Consider the following 27,535-nt stretch of genomic DNA (forward strand, 5'->3'; position numbering starts at 1 on the left):
AAAACTCGAGCTAGGCCTACAGCTCTGTAGCCAAATATATTTCAAAATAGGATAAATAACTGACTTGAGATTAATATTAGCTCATCTCTACACGGCAGTAATGTATAGTCTAAATGCGACACCAATCATCAAAACGCAATGTTCTCATTGGCCTATATGGCCTATATCACACCCTATCCCCTATAGGCTGTTGCAGATCTAGCAATGTCTCCCGCTGTTGCATCATTTGGTGTTAATATTTAGTATTGGGGAAAGTGCGCATGCCCTGCAATTTTTTCTCTCCAGATTCTCTTTCTCCATTGGTGGAGAAACACGTTGCCTTTGACAGCACGGACAATCCTTGCAGCAGCATTTCGCGTTGCCTAGACATTTGAGCGTGTGCGCACCCACGCTGTTCTAGAGAGCGGACAATTCACCGGACCGTTATTCATATTTCTAGACTACAATCATTTACCACTGACATGGAGAAGAGCGAAATTAACGGGCACGCAATGGCCAACTCGGTCTCCACCGACAGAATCTTGGAGAAGAGAGAAAAGAAAAGCTTCAAAGACAAGTTGTTGATGTTTTTGAATAGAAATTTGTTAGTGATAATGACGGTGTCGGGGGTACTGGTTGGCGTAGGTCTTGGAATGATGGTCAGAAATATGAATCTAACCCGGGCGCAAATGACTTATTTCGCCTTTCCCGGAGAGATGCTTCTAAGGATGCTGAAAATGATCATCCTGCCCCTGGTTGTATGCAGTCTCATTTCAGGCGCCGCCAGTTTAGACACTCGCTCCTTAGGGAAGCTTGGGGGAATTGCAGTTTCCTACTTCTTGGTTACCACCCTCATTGCATCGGGAATCGGTGTTTCTCTGGCGTTTATAATCAAACCCGGAGTCGGTGCCGGAGCTCTGAACACCAACAACCTGGGTTTGGAAAGTGTCACTAACAACAAAGAAACGGCCGATTCCTTTCTTGATCTTGCAAGGTAAAGTACAATTATTCTTCATACTATTTCACATTTGTTTCGATTTTGGGGGGTAAAATAACGTTTCACGAAATAAAGCATGGTCAGGAGACAGAGAGATCCATGTCCCACTCTTTTCCTCAGGCGCAAACCGGTTATAGCCTAGGTTAGGTTACACACACGAGCGCCTCGACGCATGCCCAGTCCACTATAATTCCCTGGCATTCAGTCACCCAACAAAAGGTGCCGTCAATCTACTTAATGCAGGAGTGTGCAAATGGCGGGAACATATAGGCTACTGTCTCCTTGGCCATATTAAATCGTAAACCGTTTATTCAACAGAATCCCAAATATGCCTTATTTGAAATCTTGAACAAAAGTTTTAATTTAATCTTTTTTGGTTAGCTAATTTCCTTTGCAGTGTTTCAGCTGGACTAGGAACGACAAATACGAAACGGCCCTATAACCAACAATAATGCAGATTCCTCCTGCTGTCATTGCCCTTAAAACCTTTCCCATCTAACAACAGAAGAGAAGGTTGTCAGTCTGTCATTGAGCGGTAGCTATAGCTATAGTTTGCTTGCCGGAGAGACAGCTCAGCTGTTTACACAGTCGTAATGTTAGAAAGAGAACTTCCACAAACGGTAGCCAAGCCATCCTCCTTGATTTACACGCACAGATGGTGCACTTCTGTGTCGTCAACTCATGCGCACAAGAGCAAACACTTCTTAAAAGCCAGACTTCATCGCCCCAGACGCACTTTGACGGGTTCTGATCAAGCCCACCCGCCTCCAATCAACAGAACGTTGCTCTTAACTAATTCTAACTCAACTTTCTAACCACTTCCCCAACCAATTTCCAGTCACTAATAGTTTGTGAATGGGTACATAACAATAATTTCTTTATAGTCTGTGAAGTTAAATAAATGCAATCGTTCCGAAGTGAAACATGTCACTTTTTAAATGAAAGTGCCTCACCCGACTTTCTTTAAATGGATAATTTAGTTACATAAAGCTACACTCTTAAAAATTAAAGGTGCTGTAAAGCAAATTCCTTTTTCAGATCACAGATGGTTTATATAACATGCACTCTGTTACTCAGCTGGAACGATGCAAAGACAGTAATTAACACAGTAAAGTAATTAACACATAAAACACTCTGAGACTGCAGGTAGGTCTGTTCTGATATCTGCAATAATTGATTTAGCTTGTAAGTTGTTGCTGTTGTTGCAAAATTCAATAAATTCGAGGGGGTGGAGCTTCAGCTTCTTCAGGCAACACCCCCCCCAGTATCAAGCAGAGAAGAATGCAGATTTTTTCATGATTTCAAAGTATAATTTAACGCCTACTTGTCTGTGGGGTTTTTTCATTCGAATTTGAATGGGTAGTTAACGACACATTCTTCTGAGGTGTAATGAACTTAAAACTCATTTTCAGTTCTGCTTTACAGCCACTTTAAAATCAGCTCTCAGTGAAGCGAGGTAAGCCAGAAGAGGCCTTGTGAAAACTATGTCAGTTGGCCTGTGGCCGGTTCCTTTTTCTCGCGCTAATCCGGATTCTGTCCCGTGTCATGTGAGGCTGGGGGGGTTGAGGACAGCATGGAGAAGTAAAAAAGAGTTTGACGAGTGTGTGCGCGGGGCCGGGTTGGGAGATAGACCAAGCCCAAAGGAATGGTTCAGTCTTGAGTTTCCTAACAATATCAAAGCTGACAGCAGCGAGTGTTCGCATACACACAGCTACGTGTTGGTTTAGTTGCGATCAGGGCATCGTAGGCCCTACTTCTGTTAATAATGTAGCCTACGTAGAAGAGGGTGAGAAATACGGGGCTGAGCGGCTGCACTTCCCACCGGTTCACTCAAGTTTTAAACTCCTCAATGTGTGTAATCTAAGAAAAATAAGAAATGGACATAACAATGATGAACTGTCTTTGCATGTTTATGTTGACATCTTTAGTCTCTGTCTAATCTTTCTCCGATCTGAGTGTCGTTTCACCGGGGCATTGTTTGATGTATGATGTTGGCTGTTTTTCTCAGGAATTTGTTTCCAGCTAACCTGGTAGCAGCCGCCTTCCGCTCAGTAAGTCCTCACTCTCTTTTTTCATCGTCTCCATCTTTCACCACACCTCTTAACTTCCCTTCATATATCTCAACTACTGCTGACTAGTTCAGTTCATCACTTTAGAGACTCGATCACAAGCACACACACACACACACCTCCTCATTTATAACCAGTATTAGTCCAAGCCTTAGCGTTCAGAACATCGTGACATTGTTAATGAAGAGGCTGTCTGGATGAAGAACCCACCCGTCCTTTCATTCATTAGAACTCCTCTGTGCGTCCCCTGCCGAACCGTTTCCATGGAGAAGCCATTCCACTCCAACCGGCATAGCAACCGTCGTTGCCTCTCTTCTCTTTGACGCAGTCTAGCGACCGACTGGGCCTGGTCGGCTGATTTAGGCACTGGAATAGGACACGCACGCACGCAGGCAGGCACGTACACACAGGGCAAACACAGGTCAACCCAGTTAGTAACGACCATCACACAAGCCAAAGTGGAGAGTGTCTTATCTCAGAGTACACAAGTACGACTCGAGCTGCAGGAGGGGCACCGTGTGCAGCGGGAGAAGTTTCAGCCAGCGCTCCGAGGGGCCGTTAACTGGCCGCGGTTCAAACTGGGATTAAAGGGAGAAAAGAGAGGAGCAGCAAGGCTTACACAAGCTGACGTTCCTCACATATAGGCTTCTCCGGGGCTGTTCTGTGTCACCTGTCTGAAGATGTTAGTGAAGATCAAATCGATCCTGGCCTCTTTCAGTCTCGATCCCTCTCTTTCTTTCCATCCCAAGGGCCTTGTCTAAAGGTGGAAGAGGTGAAGTGTTCTACAGTACTTTGGAAGAAATGGTTAAACGTGTGAAAGTTTCAGGGGTAGGGTCTGTCTTAAGGACATGGCCAACAGTTTCTAAGCTATCTTCCCAGCTATCTGGTCCTAGCTTAGTGGCCTTTTGTCTGCCCCAAAGTCTGTGTTGTAAACCTGTCATCTCAGTTAATAGTCTTTCTGACAGATGTGTGAAGGTAGGGGTTCCTAAGATCTAAGGCAAATAAGTTAGTTTGCCCTTTGGAAGAAATGGGAAAGAATTCCATCAATAGTCCAGTTGTTGCTGAATTGTAATAACTGTGCTTGCTCACCACACTTCCTTGTGCTTGAGGAATTATAAGATTTGTTGGATATATATGTACATGTCAGTGTGTGAGATAGTGTATGAGAGTGTGTGTGTGTGTGTGTGTGTGTGTGAGAGAGAGAGAGAGAGAGAGAGAGAGAGAGAGAGAGAGGAAATGAGACCATATGTAATGGGAACGATCAGAAATCGTTGATGAACAAATCCACTTTCTGTGTCTCCACTAACTTTATATATCTCTCAAGATGTCATACTTCATGCATAGTATGTTAGATAACAAACTGTTGTGTCTCCCTGTGCAGTATGCAACCGATTACAAGATGGTTGCTGTGGGAAATGACACCAATGGAACCATTCTCTACCAAAAGGTAAAGTATTCTGCATGCAAGTGATTAACTTATATAAGTAAGTAATACTAATAGCAAGTGGGGTAATAGTAATAGTACTTAAGTAGATGTAGAAATTGTTTGATGTTGGGTTGTTGTTATTCTACATTTTATATTTTTACAACTTATATAAGGGAAGAGTAAAACTGATTTAACACGCACAAAAGAGTATATGGTCTCTCATTACTAGACTTGAAGCAAGTAATTACTAGGCAGGACATACTGTAAGATCTGTGTCTGTCATTCTGTTTGAGATCCACTTGTTGAACGTCATGGCTCCGATACAGCAACACCAGTTGGGCTTTCTGGCATCATTCTGCTTGAGTGATCATCAGGACTGAGTGGACCTCTATATAAAGAGAGAAAGTGAGAGGAAGAGATAGAGAGAGGGAGAGAGGGAGCAAGAGAGGGAGAGAGAGAGAGTAAACAATCGGCAAAGTCTATCACTCCACAGTACAAACACAGAGAATGGACTCAGTAGAGCAAAATAACAAAAACACACCCAAGGTTCGCTGAACACCTCTTCATCTCCATAATTTGAACCCTACCTTTTGGGCCTCATTCAGCTCTTGGTGTTGCCAGCTGGGAGGTCAGAATGCCCGGCTAATGGGAATGCTTTGTTTGTATAAACGTTTGAAATGCTGGTATGGTGCAAGGAAGAACTGTCAAAGGTAGTGTCAGTGCCAATCACAGAGGGTCTGGTTTGGCATGTCACACTGTCCTATCTGTGAGAGACACACACAAACACACACAAGAACAGAGCGATTGTTTGCCTGAGTGTGTTGCCTGAGTGTTTGCCTTAGATTAGTTCTAAGAACCTGTAACTCTGTCCACCACGCTAAAAACAAGAGTTTGGTGGGATAGCTCCAAGCTTCATCACATTTCCATCTGTGAACGTCGAGGCCATGGTTGAAGGTTCAAAAGGTCACACACACACAGTAAGGGAGGCTGCTAGTTGGCGCTGCCAGAACCGTCAGGGTGGAGGAGGGATTCATGCTGGGACAAGTCCAGTTCTCTCCAGTTCTCTCCGGTCCTCATCGGCCTCCTGCATCTATCGCAGCGTAGCGGCCAATGCACACAGCTGGGGGACAGGGCCTGCTTCCGCTCCTCTCCCCCAGCTCTGGTAGGGGTCGCCTAGGCGGACACAATCTGACATGGGCTAGCCACCCTGACTGTGGCCGTGCATCACTGGGTTTCAATGCCGCCGAACAGAACTGGAATGTCACCGATGCGGTCTGGAGAAATGTGATGATTCGCGGCTGTCTGATTTAGCTCTGTCGGTTTAAATGCTCCACACCTGTGGACACTGTGGTACTGAATCAAACCTTTATATTTGTTTGTTGTGTCGTTTTCTTTGAATTGTTGATGTGAATGTGAATATGTGATAGAAGCAAATATAATGACAAAATACTGTCATCTACACCAATCCCCCAAATCAATCACCAAATCATCTGAATTTGTCACCTGATCAAGAATCGCGTTCCAAAGTGTTTTACTGTAGTTCCAGCAGCTCCAGAGTTTCAGTGTTTTATTTATTAACGTATTATTCTGATGTTCTTGATACGGCAGGTTCCCATTGGCACCGACACGGATGGGATGAACATCCTGGGTCTGGTCCTGTTTGCCATGGTGTTTGGGGTGGCTCTCAGGAAGCTGGGAGAAGAGGGGGAGGAGCTCATTCGCTTCTTCAATGCCTTCAACGAAGCCACCATGGTGCTTGTATCCTGGATCATGTGGTAAGTGGAGGTCTGTGAACACTTGGGTCATGTGACTTCATTTCAGAATCCGGTTTATTGCCAAGTAGGTTTACACATACAAGGAATCTTCTTTGGTAGGTAGTGGATGAACGCTTGTGTGTTTAAGATTTCATCTTCTGTCACATAGGTACGTTCCCTTTGGCATCATGTTCCTGGTTGGCAGCAAGATTGTGGAGATGGACGATGTAGTTCTTCTGGTGACCAGTCTTGGGAAGTACATCTTTGCCTCCATCTTGGGTCACGTCATCCACGGGGGGATTGTTTTGCCCCTCATCTACTTTGGTTTCACCCGGCAAAACCCCTTCAGCTTCCTGTCTGGCCTCATCACGCCCTTCACCACTGCCTTCGCCACCTGCTCCAGGTACAGTCTGAGCTCACCTGCTCCAGGTACAGTCTGAGCTCACCTGCTCCAGGTACAGTCTGAGCTCACCTGCTCCAGGTCCAGTCTGAGCTCACCTGCTCCAGGTACAGTCTGAGCTCACCTGCTCCAGGTACAGTCTGAGCTCACCTGCTCCAGGTCCAGTCTGAGCTCACCTGCTCCAGGTACAGTCTGAGCTCACCTGCTCCAGGTACAGTCTGAGCTCACCTGCTCCAGGTCCAGTCTGAGCTCACCTGCTCCAGGTACAGTCTGAGCTCACCTGCTCCAGGTCCAGTCTGAGCTCACCTGCTCCAGGTACAGTCTGAGCTCACCTGCTCCAGGTAGTCTGAGCTCACCTGCTCCAGGTCCAGTCTGAGCTCACCTGCTCCAGGTCCAGTCTGAGCTCACCTGCTCCAGGTACAGTCTGAGCTCACCTGCTCCAGGTACAGTCTGAGCTCACCTGCTCCAGGTCCAGTCTGAGCTCACCTGCTCCAGGTACAGTCTGAGCTCACCTGCTCCAGGTACAGTCTGAGCTCACCTGCTCCAGGTCCAGTCTGAGCTCACCTGCTCCAGGTACAGTCTGAGCTCACCTGCTCCAGGTCCAGTCTGAGCTCACCTGCTCCAGGTACAGTCTGAGCTCACCTGCTCCAGGTAGTCTGAGCTCACCTGCTCCAGGTCCAGTCTGAGCTCACCTGCTCCAGGTCCAGTCTGAGCTCACCTGCTCCAGGTCCAGTCTGAGCTCACCTGCTCCAGGTACAGTCTGAGCTCACCTGCTCCAGGTCCAGTCTGAGCTCACCTGCTCCAGGTCCAGTCTGAGCTCACCTGCTCCAGGTAGTCTGAGCTCACCTGCTCCAGGTCCAGTCTGAGCTCACCTGCTCCAGGTACAGTCTGAGCTCACCTGCTCCAGGTCCAGTCTGAGCTCACCTGCTCCAGGTACAGTCTGAGCTCACCTGCTCCAGGTCCAGTCTGAGCTCACCTGCTCCAGGTACAGTCTGAGCTCACCTGGCCGGGGTAGACATCAGGAGGTGATCCATCCCATGAATGGATAACATCCTGTTTAAATTGACATTTCAAATGAATATGAATATTACCTTGTTTTGTATCAGGAGTTTATTAGGAAGATGCAGTTGACATCAAATCAAATTTATGAAAATCTTACTTTGCCAACATTACCCTAGACGGCAATAACATGTGAAGTACACTGCCTTTACGGCTCCCAAGTTAGAAAGTCATTGTATCAGGACAGTGAAACTACCTTGCAGTACCGTGCACTAACGTGGCCTGGTTTCCAGCTTTCTACATCCTTGCTGCATTAGGGGGATGTAGCCAACAAGCTTAGCCTCAAAATCTGTCTCAAAACTATGTTGCAAACTAAACCTTTGGCCGATTTCTGCCAATTTGAATCTAAATTCTCGGAACCCCCACTCAATCCAGGACAGACACGTGAGCTATCTAAGAAGTATAGCATTCCACATTGGTCTGCAGTGAATCAGGAAAGTGAGAGCTGTTGAATTGCAACATTTTGTATCGCATGTATGGGTGTAGATAGATACAGTCATGTTTTTTATTTTTATAAATGATTATTTCATGTTGATGAGGTTAAGGAATCAGAAACATGTTCTCGTTGGTGCGTGTGCACTGTATTTATACTCGAGGAGTGAGTTTAACCGATTCACATCGGCTACACTCGCGCCAACCCTTCTCTCTCTGTGTCCCACCAGCTCTGCGACGCTGCCCTCCATGATGAAGTGTGTGGAGGAGAACAACGGCGTGGACAAGCGCATCAGTCGCTTCATCCTCCCCATTGGAGCCACCGTCAACATGGACGGGGCGGCCATTTTCCAGTGTGTGGCGGCCGTCTTCATTGCCCAGCTCAACAACCACGAGCTGAACGCGGGACAGATCTTCACCATCCTGTGAGTGGGAGGGCGGAGGGGGAAGGGGATGGTTGTTCTAGGAAGGGTTGGGGTGAATTATATTAGTCGGTGTTTGTAGGACATTGTTGGGGCAGTTTGACGTGGCTTTATAGGAAAGGATTTAGGCTGAAGATGTGGTTGAGCCTGTTGTGTGCGGTGACCCCACAGTGTGACGGCCACGGCGTCCAGCGTGGGCGCTGCAGGAATCCCAGCAGGAGGCATCATCACCATCGCCATCATCCTGGAGGCCATCGGCTTGCCCACCAATGACCTGTCTCTCATGCTCGCCGTCGACTGGATTGTGTAAGTAGCACGTCAACATAATCACTGACGACGTGCCAGATCTGGGTTTGCTTTTGGGATTGTCTGTTGGTTTGTTGTACAGGGTTAGTCCAACTCATGTGTCAATGTGTTTGACCCTGGTCTGGTTCACACACAAACACACACACACACACACGCTCATCCACGCATTTTGTCTAAACACATTCCGTTACATGCTGCGAACTATTAACATGCATCCAAAAATATTACTAGTTAATTCAAGGCAGCATATCTACAAAAGTTCTGCTTAGCAACTATTTATAAACTGCAACTGATTATGTTTCATGAAACATATACGTGTCCTGAAAGTATATTCGCCAAACCGTTTTAATCATTAAATATAAATTTGAATTCAAAACACATATATTCACTTAACTTTGATTAAAAAAAAAACTTTACTGTACTTTTAGGTGTTTATGCATGTGTCTTTTCATGTATGTGTGTGCGTATGTATCTGTGCATGTGTGCGTATGTATCTGTGCATGTGTGCGTATGTATCTGTGCATGTGTGTGTGCGTGTGTGTGTGCGCGTGTGCAGGGACCGTACCACCACCGTGGTGAACGTAGAGGGGGATGCTCTCGGCGCCGGCATCCTCCACCACATCAACCAGCAGGAGATGAAGAAGCTTCAGCAAGACCCCCAGGAGCTGTCGGAGGTCCGGGTGGAGGCGCAGGCCAATGCCCAGGAGGGGGAGGAGACCTCCCCGCTCGTCACGCACGTTCCCGTGGATGTCAGACCCGGAACGTCCACCCCGGAGGCCATCGAGTCTGTCCTGTGAACCGTCGACATCGGAGATCGATCGCCCGTCTCTCATGGTTGTATTACTGCTGCAGAGTGACGCCACAACAAATTGATTCTGAGAACTTTCTTTTAACACTTGAAGAGTTTGCTTGTCGTTTTATTTCTGGCAGGGAAAAAGTATCATGACTAAATTATTTTTATTTTGTTTTTTGGTTTGCACTGTGGTTTAAGTGTTCATCTTGAGATTTTGTTCTGAAAGTGATACTTAAGGACAGTGGAGGTAACATAAGTCCTATTTCTGGAGAACGTCTTGTTTGGGAAGATCCAATTTTGCACCACGTTTTCAAAGGGAATGTTCCCAAGCATAATCTCAAGTAAGAGTGAGAGATAGTTAGGAGAATTATTTACAAGCTGCCCTAGAGTTCTGTTTGTCGTCTGTGGAAATTTAGCTTGGCAAGTAAAACATTAACCCTTCAGATAAATACGTTTTCTGCTGTAGGTCTGTTAACACACAGGCCTCAATGTTGAGATGGATGTTGGATCTTAGGTCATGGGGTTTCTTTAAACAATAGTTGCTCCAGTTTGATTTTCCATGACTTTCCACGATACAGCATGGTAGTTGTCACACCATTTATTTTAGGGGTCAAGTGTAGATGTCGTTGCTAAGAAACAGTGTTCCTAGGATAGACAACCGTTAAGTGGTCTTTCAAATAAAAATTTACAAAAAAACGGGGTCCAATAAAATATCCAGTTCAAAGTTCTCTGCCATTGATGTGAAGATCCTCACATAAAGCCATAATTTGGTGTTAGTGAAGGTGCCATGCTAACTATGAAGTGCCTGTGGTAGTTGAACCAGTTACAGCTATTCTGAATTTTGGCTTTATACTCTGAGGACACACAACTCATAAACCACCTTGTATGTTTTTGCCCAAAGTGACTTACAAGTGTGCACATAGATTTTGATGAGCAAAGTTTCAGTGGGAATTAAAACCGCCCAACACTTGGTCTAAGCCAACAGATGGTAGTCCGTGTTTGATTGGGAAGGAGATGACCAAAGCTGTCCCTAACTGAGCAGCCACTGTTATGCTGCTGAACAGGGTCACAGGGTCGCTGAATAGGCTCTATTAGGGAGTCTACTGACACCTAGTGGGGGGAATGAGTACCGTATTGAGTGTTTTCGCTTTCAGCCCTAAATATCATTTTTTAATGGTATTTAGGGCTGATTTAAGTCTGATTGGCTAATTTAATATTTCTGTAGATTGTTCTAAGATGTCAAATTAACCATGTGGAGTATATTTTAATGCTGTTTGACAGTAGTTGTCTACAAAATGCCTACAAGCTAAGTGAAATACATGTTTAATATATTGGAATAAGTGACGTTCTCTTGGCATTCTGGAGTCTGCTTGTGAAGTCTATGCTGGTAATTACATTGGTTCCTATATTATCTTTAGGGTCCAACAAACTTTTAACATTTTTAATTTACAATGGTTTCTATGTGCTTTATTTTCATGGAAAAGTATGTTGGTATTATGAAAAAAAAATGGTTTTGTACTTTAGTTAACCTAATATTATATCAACTGTGAAAACCTCAATATTTTTCCAATGTGAACTTCTGTGAGACTGTCAACAAAATATACCTGGGACCTTCATCACGGACTGCAGCAAACACTGGTTTGTTGAAGAGAAAGTTACGTCTGAATATGAATTTCAAATTCTAGGCATCGGATGTGTTGCATGTAACTTTAATCGTACATTTGAGAATGTCTTTAAACATTAGGTTTTCTGACTAGAGTACATAATGTTACATTTCTTTGTACAATCGTGTAAACTGCAAGCTATTCAGAACTAAAATGTTTTTGTTAATTCTTTAACATTTTGTATGATTAGTGTTATTTTTAACAAAAGGCATTTTTCCATATCTAGTTGTTTTTATGAACCCAATAGTGTTACTGTCCTCTGGTATCACTTTCCTCAAATCTATTTAGCTATTTTGGGATATGGGAATATCTATTTAGCCTGTACCATGTTTACCTTTTAACACGTATCTCTCTCTCTCTCTCTCTCTCTCTCTCTCTCTCTCTCTCTCTCTCTCTCTCTCTCTCAATATTAAAGATGCGTCTTTGATTCAACCAATAATTTGCTGTTTGTTTGCATATTATATTGTGAAAAAGAGCATGTAAAATAGCTATAAATAAAACACATGGATGGAAGGATTATAGGCTACAGTAATAGCCTAGGTTTTTACGTAGGCTAATCCTAACCTAAACGTCACAAATTGAACATGAAACTGGTCGGTTAGTTCTAATAAATTACCAGTATCATTTGCGGTGGCCAATTAGGTATCTACCTTTCTATACTCATGTTAAGAAGGTGAACTCTGACTGGCGGTAGTGAGAAGGTACCGCCTCTTTTGAAAGCTGTAATTTCTGTTCAGACTTTACCAGCAGCATTCAGCAGCACTTCAAATATCAAAATAAGAGTCCCTTGTCTTTGGGTGCTCTACCAAAGCAAGCGTCCGAGTGGAGGCCAGGCTTTGAGGCTTTTAGTTTCGCGAAGAACCACCGGGAATGATATAATGCTTCAAGTGCTGCAGTTTTGACGGTCTTCGCATTTACCACCATATTGCGTTTAACCAGCTTTCTGGCTTCCAATGTTAGAGCCTACATTTGAATGAAGCGTACTACCTTGGAATGATTGTCTTAAAAAAAATACCCATTACACTTTTAATTGCAGTTAAAGTCACAGTCTAATTTTACTGTACAGCTACACGTTGTAGCGAGCTAGCGGAAAGATGACTACGAGGTCAGAGAGAGAAAAAGCGCAGAAATTGAATGAGCAGCATCAGGCCATTCTCTCAAAAATGCTTCGAGAAGATGACAACAAGTATTGCGCTGACTGTGAAGCCAAAGGTAAGCTGGCAGGCGTGCCGACAAATTTATTGTCCATTTACGTTAGTGTCTTTTACTAAAATAATGTATTGTGGTCAGTGACACATAGCCTTTTACTTGCCATCGCATCGTTACTGTAGGCTACAGTGTAGCAGCTCGCGAGTTTCAACGCTGAGACAGTGAAGCGCTACGTATCGATGTCATGTCCTTGACTCTGTTTTATTAATGAGCGGAAAACTAATTGCTGAGCCGTCTTTGATATTTGACAGTAAGAATTGCTTGTAGCACAAGAGGGTGGCTACACGTTAGCGACCTAGCGTCAACCTTGTTGAATACAGATGCTGACATTACTTGTCAAGTATACGTCCCTTATCCTCCTGCTATGACGATGGAAGGCCTCTTGCGTCATTTTGATGACGTTTTGCCAGTGTGTGGCTTACGTTACTCGTGGTCCCATGCCACGTTCAGCTTCCTCTAAATACTCAGTCTGTTTTGCATACTGGAGTCTTGAAACAGTGCACGCATGACGTGTTGCTCACTTCCCCGTGGGCACGTGTTTGATGTAGCGTGCTGTGGGATTCTCGGATGTGACTGACAGGTGTAGTGAGACATAACACTGTCTCGAAGAGGCAGGTAGCCGAACTGCTCACTTTGTGATGAGACAGACTGCTTGTGTTGTGATAAATAGTGGTGCCTCTCCCATTTGCACCTGGTGTGTGTTTGTTTACACACAGGATTGTAGTGTGCGGCAAGGTGTGTGTGTGTGTGTGTGAGTTGCCTTATTCTCATCTTGAGAGTGACAGAAGGGTGGAATGAGCTATTGCTTATCATCTCTCCACATTCTTCTTCCCTCCCTTTCCCTCTCTCTTTCTGTCTCCACACAAGAAAGGAACATTACCCAGACTCCTTCACTGCCTTTCCCTGTGTTCCTTGTTCAACTGCTTCCTCAAGGGCCAGGGCTACCACCCAGATTCCAGTTTCAAACACTGCACCTTTAGTGTAGACCTCCATTTAGAAAGGGGCTATATCCATGCCAGTTTGCCATGTTGTTTACACACCTATTCAGGTCTTTCAGATCAGCAGCTATAAGACCAAGAGGAAGGTTATGAATTAGGAATGTGTAGGTAACCCACACCTATAGCTGGTTCTGGTCAGGGTGGATGGTTAAGTTAGACACTTTTCTAACCCTAATGTTCAGTTCATCTTCCTCTCTTCTTCTTTTCTTCCACTCTCCTTCTCTTCACTTACTAGATATTTCACAGACAGGGTGAATAGTGAATTATAAAAGTGAACAGATGTCTCCCTGTTTATACAGGGCACCTGCTTGCTGATATTTTTAATCTTCAGTTGATAGTTACCACAGCAAATTAGGCTAATAATGTGTCCTCTCATGCATACCCAGACACAGCACTGCAAACACACCTACAGCACACCCCGGTTTGTATCACAAAGCAGGTGTGTGTCTCTCTAAATATGCTTACTACCGAGCTCTGCCTGTGGGAATCACACTGTCCCTGTGCAAACAATCTGTCTGAGCGGCATTTCATGTAAAAACATATAATTCCTACCTGTAAATCCATCCATTTTTGCAACACTACATTAAGTTAACCTTAGCTACATTACCATGTCATTGCTATATCAGTAGCTGTCGTAAAAACATTGTACTAGGATGGGCTTTGTGATCTGTATTATGTGCTAGCAGTACAGGTTATTATAAAACAAAGCCGAGTCTGGAGGAAGGGTGTGAGGGGGAATAGGACACCTGGAAAGCCCTTCCTCCACCAAAACAAGTTTCACTTGTGTAATAACTACACAACAGTTCCTATGCCACTGCTATATTGTCGCTAAAAGTATTGCTGTATAGAAAAAGAAAGTGTAAGGTATGTTGTAAGTTCTAACAAAAACTATGGCGTCCAGCCAACCACGCACACCTTCTCCCGTTGCTTTCCTTCCTCTCAGATCCGCTCCCAGCAGGCTTTATCACTGAAAGGTCTGTCTGTGACACCTCTGTGACTTATGTCTGTGTGTGTGTGTGTACATGCATAACCTGTGTGTGTGCTAGAGGATCCATAGGCTGGGTGTGGTGGCCCAGCTTGGAATCCTGCAGTCTGGTGACTCACCTGAGCTGCTCTGCTGTAATTCCACCCTGCCTCTGTGTCTTACACACACTGCCCTAAATATATATATATAGAGAGAGAGACACAGACAGACAGACAGACAGACAGACAGACAGCTGATCCATCGTACTCTATGCTGGTGTGTTCTCCTGGGAGTTTTCCAGATGTGTTCTGAGGGTTTTGATGGAGAGGCCTTGCTGCAGTCTGTCCAGGTGTGTTGGCTTAGGGCAGGGGTGGCCAACCCTGGTCCTTGATGAATGGTCCTTATAGCCTGATAACGACCACACGGCCACAGCCGTGTCCCCCTGTTGTTTTTGGTTTTGCCCTGTTCTACTGTTTCCCTGTCATTGTCTTCACCTGTGTCTTGTTCTCGTTAGTGTCATTGTCTTCACCTGTGTGTCCTTTGGTTCTGTGTATTTATGTTTCTGTTTTGTGTCCAGTCTTTGTCTTGTCATTACTGCTAACTGTCTGCGTGTGAGGGAGTCAGGTGGCTGAGTGGTTAGGGAATCGGGCTATTAATCAGAAGGTTGCCGGTTTGATTCCTGGCCATGAAAAAATTACGCTGTGTCCTTGGGCAAGGCACTTCACCCTACTTGCCTCGGAGGGAATGTCCCTGACTTATTGTAAATCGCTCTGGATAAGAGCGTCTGCTAAATCACTAAATGTAACGTATGTAATGTATCTTCTGTTAGATCAATCTATCAATTCAGCAGTGATCGACATCAAGGCTTGTCCAATTGTCTGGGACAAGTGAAAAAGATGGTAGTAAACAGTAAAAAAACAGTAGAGTACAGTGGAGTTTAGTAGAGTCCTCATCAATGATGCAAACCTATTTTTGAAGAAAAAATGTGTCACATTTTGGGGATCTGAATTTCACCATTCGAATTTGAGAAGCCAGAATTTAGTTCTATTTAAATTTCTGGAGCTTGATTATTTATTTTTTTGTATCAGACTTTTTTTTTACTTTTTAAAGAGGGGAATTCAAAACCAACATATCCGGTGGTGTTTAAATTTCAATATATTTAGTATTTAATGTATTTTAAAATTCGAAACATTATGACACTGATTTATCACAGATTTCATAATGTCAACATGTCACTGATTACCTACGTGGCATGCAAGCTCTTCTAAAGGGTAAAGATTTGTCTTTAATCTTGTCATCACACAAAGCCTATAATTTGCATCATTAGTGCATGGAACTGCCAAAGACAACAGACATGTTATAACCTAATGCAGTGTTTTGTTGTGCTGCAATTCCACCCTTTGACCACCAGGGAGCAGCAGAACTCTGGTTGTACTGAACCAAAGTCCCTTCCTCTCCTGTTGACTACTCTCCTCTCCTGAGCCGGAGGGAGAGAGGAACTCATCCCTACACCCTGGGACGGGGTGTTTTGAGGCAGTTGATGACTTCACTTAACTCAGGCTATCCTCCACCTTTTCCCAGGGAAAGTTACAGCGCAGTATAGCTGGACAGACCTGTCACTTTGCATGTGGCTGCACTTCACCTCAAACCAACCACCTGCCTCCCTGAAGCCCCTCTCTTACTGTCACTGACAGACACACACACACACAAACACACACACATTCACCCCTGTCTGAGGTTGACAGTAGGGGCCTTAATTTCATGCTTGGGTTCTCCTCTCCCTGAGTTGGAGGGCTTCACTGTCACTCATTCAGGCTTCAGGGCTGAGACAGAGACAGAGGAGAGAGAGAGAGACAGAGGAGAGAGAGAGAGATAGAGACAGAGGAGGGAGAGACATAGACAGACGAGAGAGAGAGAGAGGAGGGGGAGAGAGAGAGAGCGAGAGAGAGAGAGCGAGAGAGAGAGAGAGGTGAGAGAGACAGAGACAGAAGAGAGACAGACAGAGACAGAAAAGAGGTAGGCACTAGGTTGTACTGAAGAACTGAACTGATTGTCGCCTCCCAGCCCGGTGTTTGATCTAGATCCTTCTTCTGTGGTTACTGTCACTCAGAGAGAGCCCTGGGGCTGGTCCATGGTTCTGGTTTTCCATGGCTGGTCTAGCCGCCTGGTTTCTGGGTCAGAAAGGGGCTAGGAAGCTACAGTGGAGGGACGGGTGGGAGAGACGTTTCATTTCCATGTCCCTCATTCACTTCTATTCAAGAGCTCCAATCACTGCTGAAGACTGCCTTTGTCGTCTGTCCATCTGGAGTCATTGTTGGCTGCTGTGCTGAGAACGCAGATGTCCAGACACCTGTCACACACACACACCTGTCACACACACATCTCTGTGGCCAGATGAAGCCGCTGACAAGGAAAGTACTGCCGGCCTCCCTCACACGGTCAGGTTCATATCACAGGAGGCACACAGGAGGCACACAGGAGGCACACAGGAGGCACACAGGAGGCACACAGGAGGCACAGAGGAGGCACACAGGAGGCACACAGGAGGCACACAGGAGGCACACAGGAGGCATTCACAGGCGGTTTAACTTCTCCTTTCAGTCCTCAGTATCAGAGTAGGCATCGACCATCCATCGATCAATCGACCAAATAAGCAAATGATCCAGTGTCATTGAAGCTGTGTCATTGATATTGTACCTAATCATGAGTTCCCCCCTTCTCCCTCCCCCAGGGCCCCGCTGGGCATCCTGGAACCTGGGAGTGTTTATGTGCATCCGCTGTGCCGGCATCCATCGCAATCTGGGGGTCCACATCTCACGAGTGAAATCTGTTAATCTGGACCAGTGGACCCCCGAACAGATCCAGGTATTTTGTGTCTGTGTAGTGTATTTTGTGAGGTGTGTAGTGAGTTTGTGTGTGTGTGTGTGTGTGTTTGTATGTATTCAAGGGAGCTTGGGTCTTTCTGTGTGAGTAGAGTAAGTGCATGCTACTCTCTCTGAATGTTAATTGCTGTTTTAATGGCTAATTAATTCTCGATGGGTAATTATTTCAACTTTAGTTCATTCACTCATCCTTCCACCATCCAATCCATCATCCTTGTGCTCATTTGCATCTGACTGGTGTCGGCTGTGTGGGTGTACATGTGTTTGCTAGCATGTGTGTGTGTGTGTGTGTGTGTGTGTGTGTGTGTTTCTGTGAGTCATTACTCCCAGCTAAATGACTAGAATACTTTCATCATTTACTAATTCTGTCATTTTTTTTTTACTGACTTTTTCACCCTTTATTTTTCCCTCCCTCCCTCCCTCCCTCCCTCCCTCCCTCCCTCCCTCCCTCCCTCCCTCCCTCCCTCCCTCCCTCCCTCCCTCCCTCCCTCCCTCCCTCCCTCCCTCCCTCCCTCCCTCCCTCCCTCCCTCCCTCCCTCCCTCCCTCCCTCCAGAGTGTAGTGGACATGGGGAACAGCAGGGCCAGACAGCTGTATGAAGCACACCTACCTGAAAACTTCAAACGGCCACAAACTGACCAGTATCCTTCCCGTGGCTGTGTGCGTGCCTTCTTTCCCCTCACATCTCCTTGTGACTCGTAAACTGTATTACTGGAGACAACCCACACACACACATTATGGCTCATTATAGAAGAACTGTTTTGCCTCAGAAACCTTTGGATTTTTGGTGAGCACATTCTCACCTGGTTGTTTACTCAATTATGAACAAAAAGTCTTGACGGAACGGTAGCACAAGGTAATTACTGTAACTACAAACATAATTATTGTTTTGTTAACAGCCTATGACGGTTTTTCTTTGTTTTAAGTGAAGTTTGAGCTTGCTTCTCAGTTGTTGACATCTAAGGGCGTCTGGGAATCCCTGAATGACTCTCTGAAGTGACGATTTTCCAATTACCGTTCCATTTGATAATTATACAAATAAACACACCCACAGAAAACCACATCAAACGGATTAATTCGACCGTTCGTTCTGATGAAGCTGCTTTCATACAGAGATCCCGCAATATTCCTGTAAAGAGGACACTTCATTATGCCGGTGTTGGTTGTTTACACTGAACCGTACAAGGCCGGCATAACGTTGCACCGTGTGTGATGTGAGATAGCATGCTGGCGTTACGGCATCAGAGCTGCAATATAAGCGTCGTTGCTAGTGTGTGTAGTCTCATCCTTTTCCACAGACATTGACTCGGCTTTGTGACAACGTCAAATCTCCCCGATACGTTGCTTTCGATGAAAGTGCCCGAAAAGAAAAAGAACAATATTCCCAGTATGTACAGTTAAAGTGTGACAGTTAATGGCTTTCAGCTGGAGCTGCATCTTGGCAGGTTAGGGCCCTCTGGGATACATGAGTCATGTGGTAGAAGATAAGGTAGATATACATAGGGATTTATATGAGTTATATACATGCTGTATATAAAAACTACCTTCTGTACAGTAAGGAGACATTCTGGATGAGTAGTGATTCTGGTAGACAGAACATCTGGGCAGCTTTTAACAGCTGATGTTCCTGTTCCGGAACAGAAAACATTTTCAATCTGTTCCACTCTTCTCTCCTGTCTTTCATCGTGAGACTACTCGATATGAGGAGGTATCTTGTTTTTGTCTTTCACTAGTTGCGACAGCGGCAGGGATTAGGTTAGATTCAAATACAGCAATATGATGTTGGCTCTTGATCTTGAGGGAAAGAGAGGTTAAGTATGCAAGCCACGATGCCATCTCTCTCTAAATCTCTCTTGTATTCTTCTCTTTCTCTCTGCACCCCCCTCCTCTCTCTCTCTCTCTCTCTCTCTCTCTCTTTCTCTCTCTCTCTCTCTCTCTCTGCCCCCCCCCCCCTCATGTTTAACTCCTCTCATGTACCTCCAGCATAAAGAAAAAGAATACATTCACAATCCATCAAAGAGAATCGTGAGTTGTCTACCAAGTTGAATATCAATTATCTTCCGGCTGAATCCCAGAGCCCATGGTTGGGTCCTGGCCGGTGAGGCTGCTGGTGCGACCGGTCACGGCACGCTGGTGCTGCCGGTCACGGCCCGCTGGCCCGCTGACTCGCTGGCCTGCTGGCCTGCTTGCTCGGGGTCCACGGCTTTGAAAGTAGAGTCTGCAGAGTCTTTGCCGATCAAAGAAAGTCCTGAATAATTAAACCTTTCATTGGTGCTGTTACATATGTTCTACTGCCTTGTAATCCAATTTGTATATTAAAATTGGCCTTTCTCTGTTTCTCATCTTCTCTTTCTCTCTTTCTTTTTCTCTTTTTCTCATTTTTTTGGCCTGTGCTGCCACCTCTCTCTCGTAAATTACAGCATGAATGAACCCAGATTTATAAGAGCACTGTTCAAATTGAAACACCCCCGCTCCAGTCTTGGCATTTCCAGACAGGGGCTGCCTGCCCCACCTCCTTGTTGCCGTGTCATGCTTCGTTAAATTCTTGGTCTCTCTAAATGTCTCTCTCCACCTGCCTTCCTCCTCCTCTAACTCCATCACCCCTGAACATGTCTGATCGACCTTCAGCTCCCCCCTCCAGGCCACGGTTTATCCTGATCCAAACTAGTTTTCCAGTAGGACTGTCAATGTGATCCAAGTTTCATCAAGGTGGAAATCCATTAATGCCACAGGAACTCTTGTGTGTTTGTGTCTGTGTGATTCTGTGCAGGCTGCTTGTGACGATGTGCACCTCATTTCTTTCCTTAAGCCCTAATCTCAGAGCCGTGGAGTTCTTCATCCGGGATAAGTACGAGAGGAAGAAATTCTACGACAAGAACGCTCTGAGCCCCGCCCCTGTGAGTCCCCTCCCTGCCTGAACACTCTCATTATCTCCTCTCACAGAACACTGCACAGAGACCGTCCCTGCTCCTTATCACAGTCCACACAAACTCAACATCTGGATGACATCTGTCACAATGTAACACAGTGAGAGTAAAGGATGTGGTATGAAACACACACGCAGTATTTTATCTGTGGATGTTTGCGACGGTGAGTGAATGTGAAAATGCGTTCCCCGCGTTTCGTCCATGTGCGAGCTAGGCGAGGTCATGTTCTCAAGATCGTGTCTGTGAGACATGAAAGGGAATCCGTCAATGTTGTCAAAAGTGCATAATGCTGTCTGTGTCGGCCAGGCCAGCCTTGGGTGAGGGTTTCAGGGCCGTGTGTAGGAGTGTGTGTGTGTGTGTGTGTGTGTGGGGGGGCTCTAAAGTCCATTAGCCAGCTGAGAGAGCTAACACCCCACCCCCACACACACACCGCCCAGCCAGTGTTAGCCTGTTAGCACAGCGAGCGTTAGCCTCCTAGCACAGCTAGCGTTAGCCTCCTAGCTCAGCGAGAGTTAGCCTCCTAGAACAGCTAGCGTTAGCCTCCTAGCACAGCTAGCGTTAGCCTCCTAGCACAGCTAGCGTTAGCCTCCTTGCACAGCGAGCGTTAGCCTCCTGGCACAGCGAGTGTTAGCCTCTTAGCACAACTAGCGTTAGCCTCCTGGCACAGCTAGCGTTAGCCTCATGGCACAGCTAGCGTTAGCCTCTTAGCACAACAATGATGCACAGGACATTCACACGTACGGTTGCACAGACCAACGCTGTGATAAAAAAATTATAGCATCTGTTTATCAATGAGCCTTGTCTCTCCGTCTCTCTCTCCTCTTTCTCTTTTTCTCCTCTCTCCATATCTCTGTCTTTCTCTCTCTCTCTCTGTCTCTCTCTGTCTCTCTCTTTCTCTCTCTCTCTCTCTCTGTCTCTCTCTCTCTCTCTCTCTCTCTCTCTCTCTCTCTCTCTCTCTCCTTCTCTCGCCATCTCAGCCCTTCCCTGGCGTTGCCGGCGGTAAGACTCTGATCTGGGATCTGTTTCTACCACCCACTCAGACGCTGGCTTTTATATGCAAATGAATTATTAAAAACAACTCATTATCATTTAAGTCATTTTGTGCAGAAGAGAGAATGTGTGTGTGTGTGTGTGAGGGAGAGTGTGTGTGTGTGGTGGCATTGTCATGGTTTAGTAGTTTGGATTGTGTGTTAGGTATTATGTGGGTGGGTGAGCTGCATGTATATATACGTGCATGTTTAATGTTGTGTTTGTGTGTGTTTGTGTGTGTGTGACAGAGAGTGTGTGTTCTCCTGAACCACAGAAGGGAGAACAGTATCTTTGTGCACACCAACATCCATCATTGCAAACACTGGTGCATTGTGGGTATGCAACAGTCCGTGCATGGGCCCATTGTCCAGGCTGGAGCTATGTAGTACCAGCTGTGTGTGTGGGGGGGGGGTCTGACCCTGCGTCAAAGTGACAGAAGACAACAATGCATGACAGCAGAATGACCCACGCTGTTTTGGAGAGAGCTAATTGGTCCCTTAATGTCAGGTGGTCTGACAAGGAGAAACATCCTCTTCACCAGTGCTATCTGGTGAAATGTACTTTTAAAAGCGCTTCCTTCTTCTGCTGCTTCTGAAGAGATCCAGATCCCAAATCTGTGGGCAGTTTTTCATGTGAAATGTTGTTAACGTGCCAGGTACACACATATTCCTATTAAATGACTACAGGAAAAGGCATAATTTTCTTGTGCAGAGATCAATGATCCCAAGGCAGAGACAAAGTGTTTTCCGATGGTAATTAGCATAGCAAAAATTAACATTACAAATGACGCTTGGTTCTGCTTGTGGTGATTCTTCACTGCTGGGATGCAGCACCTGAATTCCTTCTCAGAGTCTGTGTGCATTGGAGCAGGAGGTCTTTCCCCAGCACTGCCCAGTAATCCTCCTCTACTCATCCGACTGGTCTCTCTGTCTTTCTCTCTCCTCTCTTTGCTTTCCTTTCTCCTCTCTGTAATTATACACCCTCTTCCCTCCTGATCTCATCGCTTCCCACCCCCTCTCTCCTCTCCCCTCTCTCGCCGTTCGTCTCACCTCCTCCCTCCCACCCACCTCCTCTCTCTCTCTCTCTCTCTCTCTCTCTCTCTCTCTCTCTGTCTCTCTCTCTGCAGAAGTCCTGCAAGGCCGCCCCCTCCTCCCCCTACTCCCAGGCTTCTGAGAAGAGTGGACAGGAGGTTAGCATGGTGCCACCTGGTGTTGTGTTCCGGAGCGTTCCGGAGCCGTGTTGTTGTGGTCCTGCTGGGTTGTAAAGTAGCGGCAACACATTTTCAGCTTCACTCTCTCGATTTTCTTCCCCCAAAGCAGTCTCATGACGACATCTTTTGGTTGACGGAAACCCTCCTGTCTGTAAACCACCACTGTGTGCATGTGGAGAGGATGCAGTGTGTGTGTGTGTGTGTGTGTGTGTGTGTGTGTGTACGGGCGGGCGGGCGTCCTGTCAGTCATTTGGCAGGGAGACGAGTTGAATAAAGAGGTTAGCTAGAGCATAAAAAACCTCTTTGCCGCCTATTTAAACACCCTGAACAAATGACACACATGCGCGTATGTGTGGATGTATGTGCTTGAACAGGACGGGTATAGCTCAGTAGTTAGAGCATTTGACTGCAGATTAAGAGGTTGCAGGTTCAAATCCACCTCTATATGTCACCTCTCGATACAATAGTCTGCTATATGACCGCATTACCATTCTTTTATTATCACTAATGTAGTCATTATAACAAAAACATCAGTCAGTGTTGTGTTGAGTGTGTGTTGTGTTGAGTGTGTGTTGGTTTTGGGAGGGCTTGGGATCTGTGAGACGTGTCAAATCTCTTTTTGCTTTTGTCGTTTTCTAAGAAGGAACGAGAGAAGAAGAAGAGAGAGAAGGAGAGGCCAAACTCTTCTGACAAGGTAAGACAGGACCGAGAGGGAGGGACTGCTTTATTGGGTTTACATAAGCAGGTATATCATACTGTATCTAGGAATTTGTTATTATTCATTCAGTGATACCGTGAATGGATGTGCTAAGTGTGTGTGTGTGTGATTATGTATGAGTATGTGTGTTAATATATGGGCTCTGTCACAGTGGCTCAGGGTCACGGTGAGTAATGTGTGTGTGTGTTTGGCACTGTCTCTGTAATTCTAAATCTGTGGATGTGGTTGGTGGTGAATAATGCAGTGTGTGTGTGTGTGAGTGCGTGAGTGTGTGTGTGTGTGACTGGGAACCTCACCACTGGGCCTACTTGTTTTAACACACACAAATAATCTTTATGCGTTGTGTTGGTGACCTGTAGTGTGTGTGTGTGTTTGTGTGTGAGTGCGTGAGTGTGTGTGTGTGCCAGACCTGAGCTGACGTGATCAGAACGTTAAACTGAGAGAAACATGAAAGGAATCAGAAAGCAGGAAAGCTTGGCCTGTCTGCTGACCTGCAGTCAAAGATCATGATGGTACTGAGCATGTGTGGGCAGAGAGAGGGGGGGGGATTTGTGCGTGTGTGTGTGTGCGTTTGGTCGTGTTTGAGACTTCCATTTGATATCAGTGACCGTTTCTGTTAGAATTTCAGTGAACTAGTGTGTCTGTGTACATTTCCTGTACATGTATGTGTTGACATGCATGTCCTTGGGTGTTTGCTATGTGGACTGATCTCTGTCCTGTGTTTACGCGTGCGTGAGTGTGTTTGCTGATGCACTGAAAGCTGCTTAATCCCAGATTGGATAGAGAGGAAGCATGTTCTACACCTCCGCCCCCACCCCCCCTCACACACACTCGATCACTCACGCACCCCCCACCCCACAGCAGTAATTATCAAAGACCACTCAAGTGTTTCACAAGGCTCTTCTCCCGCACACACACACACACACACACGCACCTCCTCTTACAGTACACCACACAGGGAGAGAACAATACACACGTGTTTGTGACTACACACACACACACACTAAACATCTGCACAGAGGCACTCTCAGTCTTGGAATCTGATTATAGTGCTATGGAGTGGGAGGGAGGGGGAGGAGAAAGACGCCTTTCAGAAGGATTGCTCATGTTGATGTAGAGCCATCTGAAGGAGGAGAGGATGGAGGTATGAGGAGAGGATGGAGGGGAGGAGAGGATGGAGGTATGAGGGGAGGAGAGGATGGAGAGGAGGACAGGATAGAGGGGAGGAGAGGATGGAGGGGAGGAGAGGATGGAGGTATGAGGGGAGGAGAGGATGGAGGGGAGGACAGGATGGAGGGGAGGAGAGGATGGAGGTTTGAGGGGAGGAGAGGATGGAGGTATGAGGGGAGGAGAGGATAGAGGTTTGAGGGGAGGAGAGGATGGAGGTATGAGGGGAGGAGAGGATGGAGGTATGAGGGGAGGAGAGGATGGAGGTATGAGGGGAGGAGAGGATGGAGGTATGAGGGGAGGAGAGGATGGAGGTATGAGGGGAGGAGAGGATGGAGGTATGAGGGGAGGAGAGGATGGAGGTATGAGGGGAGGAGAGGATGGAGGTATGAGGGGAGGAGAGGATGGAGGGGAGGAGAGGATGGAGGTATGAGGGGAGGAGAGGATGGAGAGGAGGACAGGATGGAGGGGAGAGGGGAGGAGAGGATGGAGGTTTGAGGGGAGGAGAGGATGGAGGGGAGAATGGAGGGATAAGGAGAGGAGCCTAGCTGCTTCCCCTGCTCAGACGACCATGTGACTCAGACACCCAGCTGGCCTGGTATGGCGGGAGGTGGAAGATGTAGTCGATAGTGTGAGACAGTGAGATGTGGGCCAGGTGAAATCCCTGACTAAGCTGTTCTCTTAACTTCTCTCCATGTCTGGAGGTGGTTGGGTTGGCGGCTGTAACAGCTGCTGTACCTGCATCATACTGGCTGGAGACACTTCATACTAGCCTGGGCTTGGGTATCAGAGACTTTGTTTCAGCTGAAGGGATTTAAATGTGAGAGGAATGATGCTGTTGGAAATGTTAGATGCTAAATCATAGGGATTTAGCAACCCGTATGAAGACTGTCTTCTAACTCACATATAGTTTACTCCCTACTCCTCTCTCTCTCTCTCTCTCTCTCTCTCTCTCTCTCTCTCTCTCTCTCTCTCTCTCTCTCTCTCTCTCTCTCTCTCTCTCTCTCTCTCTCTCTCTCTCTCTCTCTCTCTCTCTCTCTCTCTCTCTCTATCTCCCATCCATCCTCCGGTCCTTTCTTTCTTGGTTCACATTCGACCTCCATCCTTCTTCCTTCTTTATTTTCCTTGCTTTTCTCCTGTGCCCCCCAGCCTGCCTGCCTTCCTTGTATTCCTCCAGACACCAAGGTGCTTCTCCCATTTTAATAGAAGCATATGTTTTTCCTTTTTTTTCCGCCCATGAATAAATTATCAAAGGGAACAAGCGCGACTCCCTGCATGGAAAGTGGCAGTGTTTGAGAGACAACGTGTGTCTGTGTGAATGTGTGTGTGTGTGTGTGTGTGTGTGTGTCTGTCGATGTGCGTGTGGAGGGAACTGATGGGGGTGACATGGGTGGAAGTGGCACTGCACATCTGGTATTGACTTTGAGAGTTGGAGTAGATAGGACACACACACCGAACTAGTTAGTTGGGAGGATGATGTGAAGGGCGGCCAGACAGCCCGCATCCCTCTCTCTTAGACACACACACACACTCACTCATCACACAAACAAACACACACAAACCCTTTCTTCCTCCCCCCACTCCTCGTCTCTTACTGTCTCTTACTCACTGGAGGGTCTTGTATCCATGGGTCGATAGTGTAGCCATGGGGAGGCTAATCAATGGGCTAGATTTACACAGCTGGAGGAAGACAAGCCTGTTTCCTATCCACAAATACATACACACACACACCTCCCCCATGGTGCAGAATGTGAAGGACAGAGATTACAGCTTGTCAAGACTTCCATGAAAATCCACACTTGTGTTTGTGTGTGTGTGTGTTCACAACAGATCTGTTCATGGATCCATGTGTTTCAGACGTAAAAAACCCTGTCTTACCCAAACCTCAAACGCTCCTCGGGCTTTGAAATAGAAACAACAACAAAACACCAACAAACAACAGGATTCACACGCGAGCGTCGACGATTACCAAGGAAAGGGAACAGCGGTGGAATATCCAGACCCCAAAAATCTGTGTCCGCTGCTGGAGAGAGGCTGTGTCAAGACTCTCACTTGACTATTAACTGGCTTCCTCCGGCGCAGGTCAATTAACATCAAGACCCTGTTCAGAGTCTGAATGCTAATGCTAGTATCCACATAGCACCATCAGACTAATGGCCGTACTCATCCTGATTCACAGTGTGTTCTGCCATAGTCAGCTAAGAAGCATTTTACAGCCTTGCCTGTGTGTGGAAAGTAATTAAACGTTTATCACTATCTGGCAGGCAGATATGCTAAAAAGGTTCCTCCTTATAGTATTTTCTATAAAGATAGGCGCTATAAAAATTATTATTATAATTATCCGCCCTTTGTGAAGGCTGCAAAGTTGACAAGGAAAATAGCATCACCAAAAACACATAAATGTACACAAATATACACGTCCTCCCACGCACACAAACATGGACATAACATGTTCACGCCGCATACTGCAAACAACACAAATTCAGCAGGCGTACGTACACAAGCAGTCCTTTAATTGTAACTTGTTTAACTGCATGCTCTTATGGTTCTTCCCTTTGGCATTTATTTTGTTTTTCACAATGTATGCTTTATGTTTTGGCTGCTTGCAATGTTTTGGGCTACCTCGTTATGATCTATAGTGGCCTATGCTCTTTTGTAAAGCTCTCTCTTGGAAGTCGGAAGTGGCAGTGTTTATGTTGTCGGAACAGGAAGTGTTAGTGTTTGTGTTGTCGGAACAGGAAGTGTTAGTGTTTGCGTTGTCGGAACACTCATCTCCCTCCACTAGCTTCCCATCACGGCCCGTATCAGATTCAAGATTCTGGTACTGACCTTCCGAGCAGTGAACGGGACTGCACCTGACTACATCAAGTCTCTCCTCCAGCCTTACACCCCCACCTGCCACCTACGGTCTTCTTCTGACAACCGTCTGGTGGTCCCACCGCTCAAGAGCGCCCAGTCCCAACACAAGCTCTTCTCCTGTCTGGCCCTCCAATGGTGGAACCAGCTCCCCACCTCCATCAGGGACACTGACTGTCTCCCCACCTTCAAGCGAAGGCTCAAGACGCACTTGTTCCGGGACTACAACGGCACTTAGGAATGCTTGGCTGGACCTGATGTTAGTTTCCTCCAGG

The 27,535-nt window shown here is 46.2% G+C and overlaps 2 protein-coding genes across 2 annotated transcripts in view; both read left to right on the forward strand.

The window, feature by feature from the left end:
* The first annotated feature begins 273 nt into the window (after positions 1-273).
* Positions 274-11,728, forward strand: slc1a4 (solute carrier family 1 member 4). The gene is made up of 8 exons (XM_084708945.1): positions 274-973; positions 2,985-3,027; positions 4,427-4,492; positions 6,080-6,246; positions 6,395-6,628; positions 8,347-8,541; positions 8,710-8,844; positions 9,401-11,728. Exons 1-8 carry the CDS (start codon positions 462-464, stop codon positions 9,639-9,641), a joined length of 1,593 nt encoding a protein of 530 aa, XP_084565071.1. The 5' UTR covers positions 274-461; the 3' UTR covers positions 9,642-11,728.
* Positions 11,729-12,073: 345 nt separating this feature from the next.
* Positions 12,074-27,535, forward strand: part of LOC146268615 (stromal membrane-associated protein 1-like) — a 30,435-nt gene continuing 14,973 nt past the window's right edge. Inside the window, exons 1-6 of the mRNA XM_084708946.1 lie at positions 12,074-12,513; positions 17,204-17,337; positions 17,909-17,994; positions 20,175-20,250; positions 22,436-22,498; positions 23,160-23,213. Coding sequence (XP_084565072.1) covers positions 12,396-12,513; positions 17,204-17,337; positions 17,909-17,994; positions 20,175-20,250; positions 22,436-22,498; positions 23,160-23,213 — 531 coding nt within the window. The 5' untranslated portion in view covers positions 12,074-12,395. The remainder of the gene's footprint in view (positions 12,514-17,203; positions 17,338-17,908; positions 17,995-20,174; positions 20,251-22,435; positions 22,499-23,159; positions 23,214-27,535) is intronic.

The sequence above is a fragment of the Hypomesus nipponensis genome, chromosome 11, assembly GCF_054491055.1.
Source record: "Hypomesus nipponensis isolate SF chromosome 11, ASM5449105v1, whole genome shotgun sequence".
Lineage (NCBI taxonomy): Eukaryota > Metazoa > Chordata > Actinopteri > Osmeriformes > Osmeridae > Hypomesus > Hypomesus nipponensis.

Excerpts from the sequence above, each read along its gene's own strand:
- slc1a4 (XM_084708945.1), top strand. The coding sequence starts at position 462 with ATGGAGAAGAGCGAAATTAACGGGCACGCAATGGCCAACTCGGTCTCC. Across the intron at positions 4,493-6,079 it reads GAACCATTCTCTACCAAAAG|GTTCCCATTGGCACCGACAC; the intron begins GTAAAGTATTCT and ends TTGATACGGCAG. Across the intron at positions 8,542-8,709 it reads GGACAGATCTTCACCATCCT|TGTGACGGCCACGGCGTCCA; the intron begins GTGAGTGGGAGG and ends GTGACCCCACAG.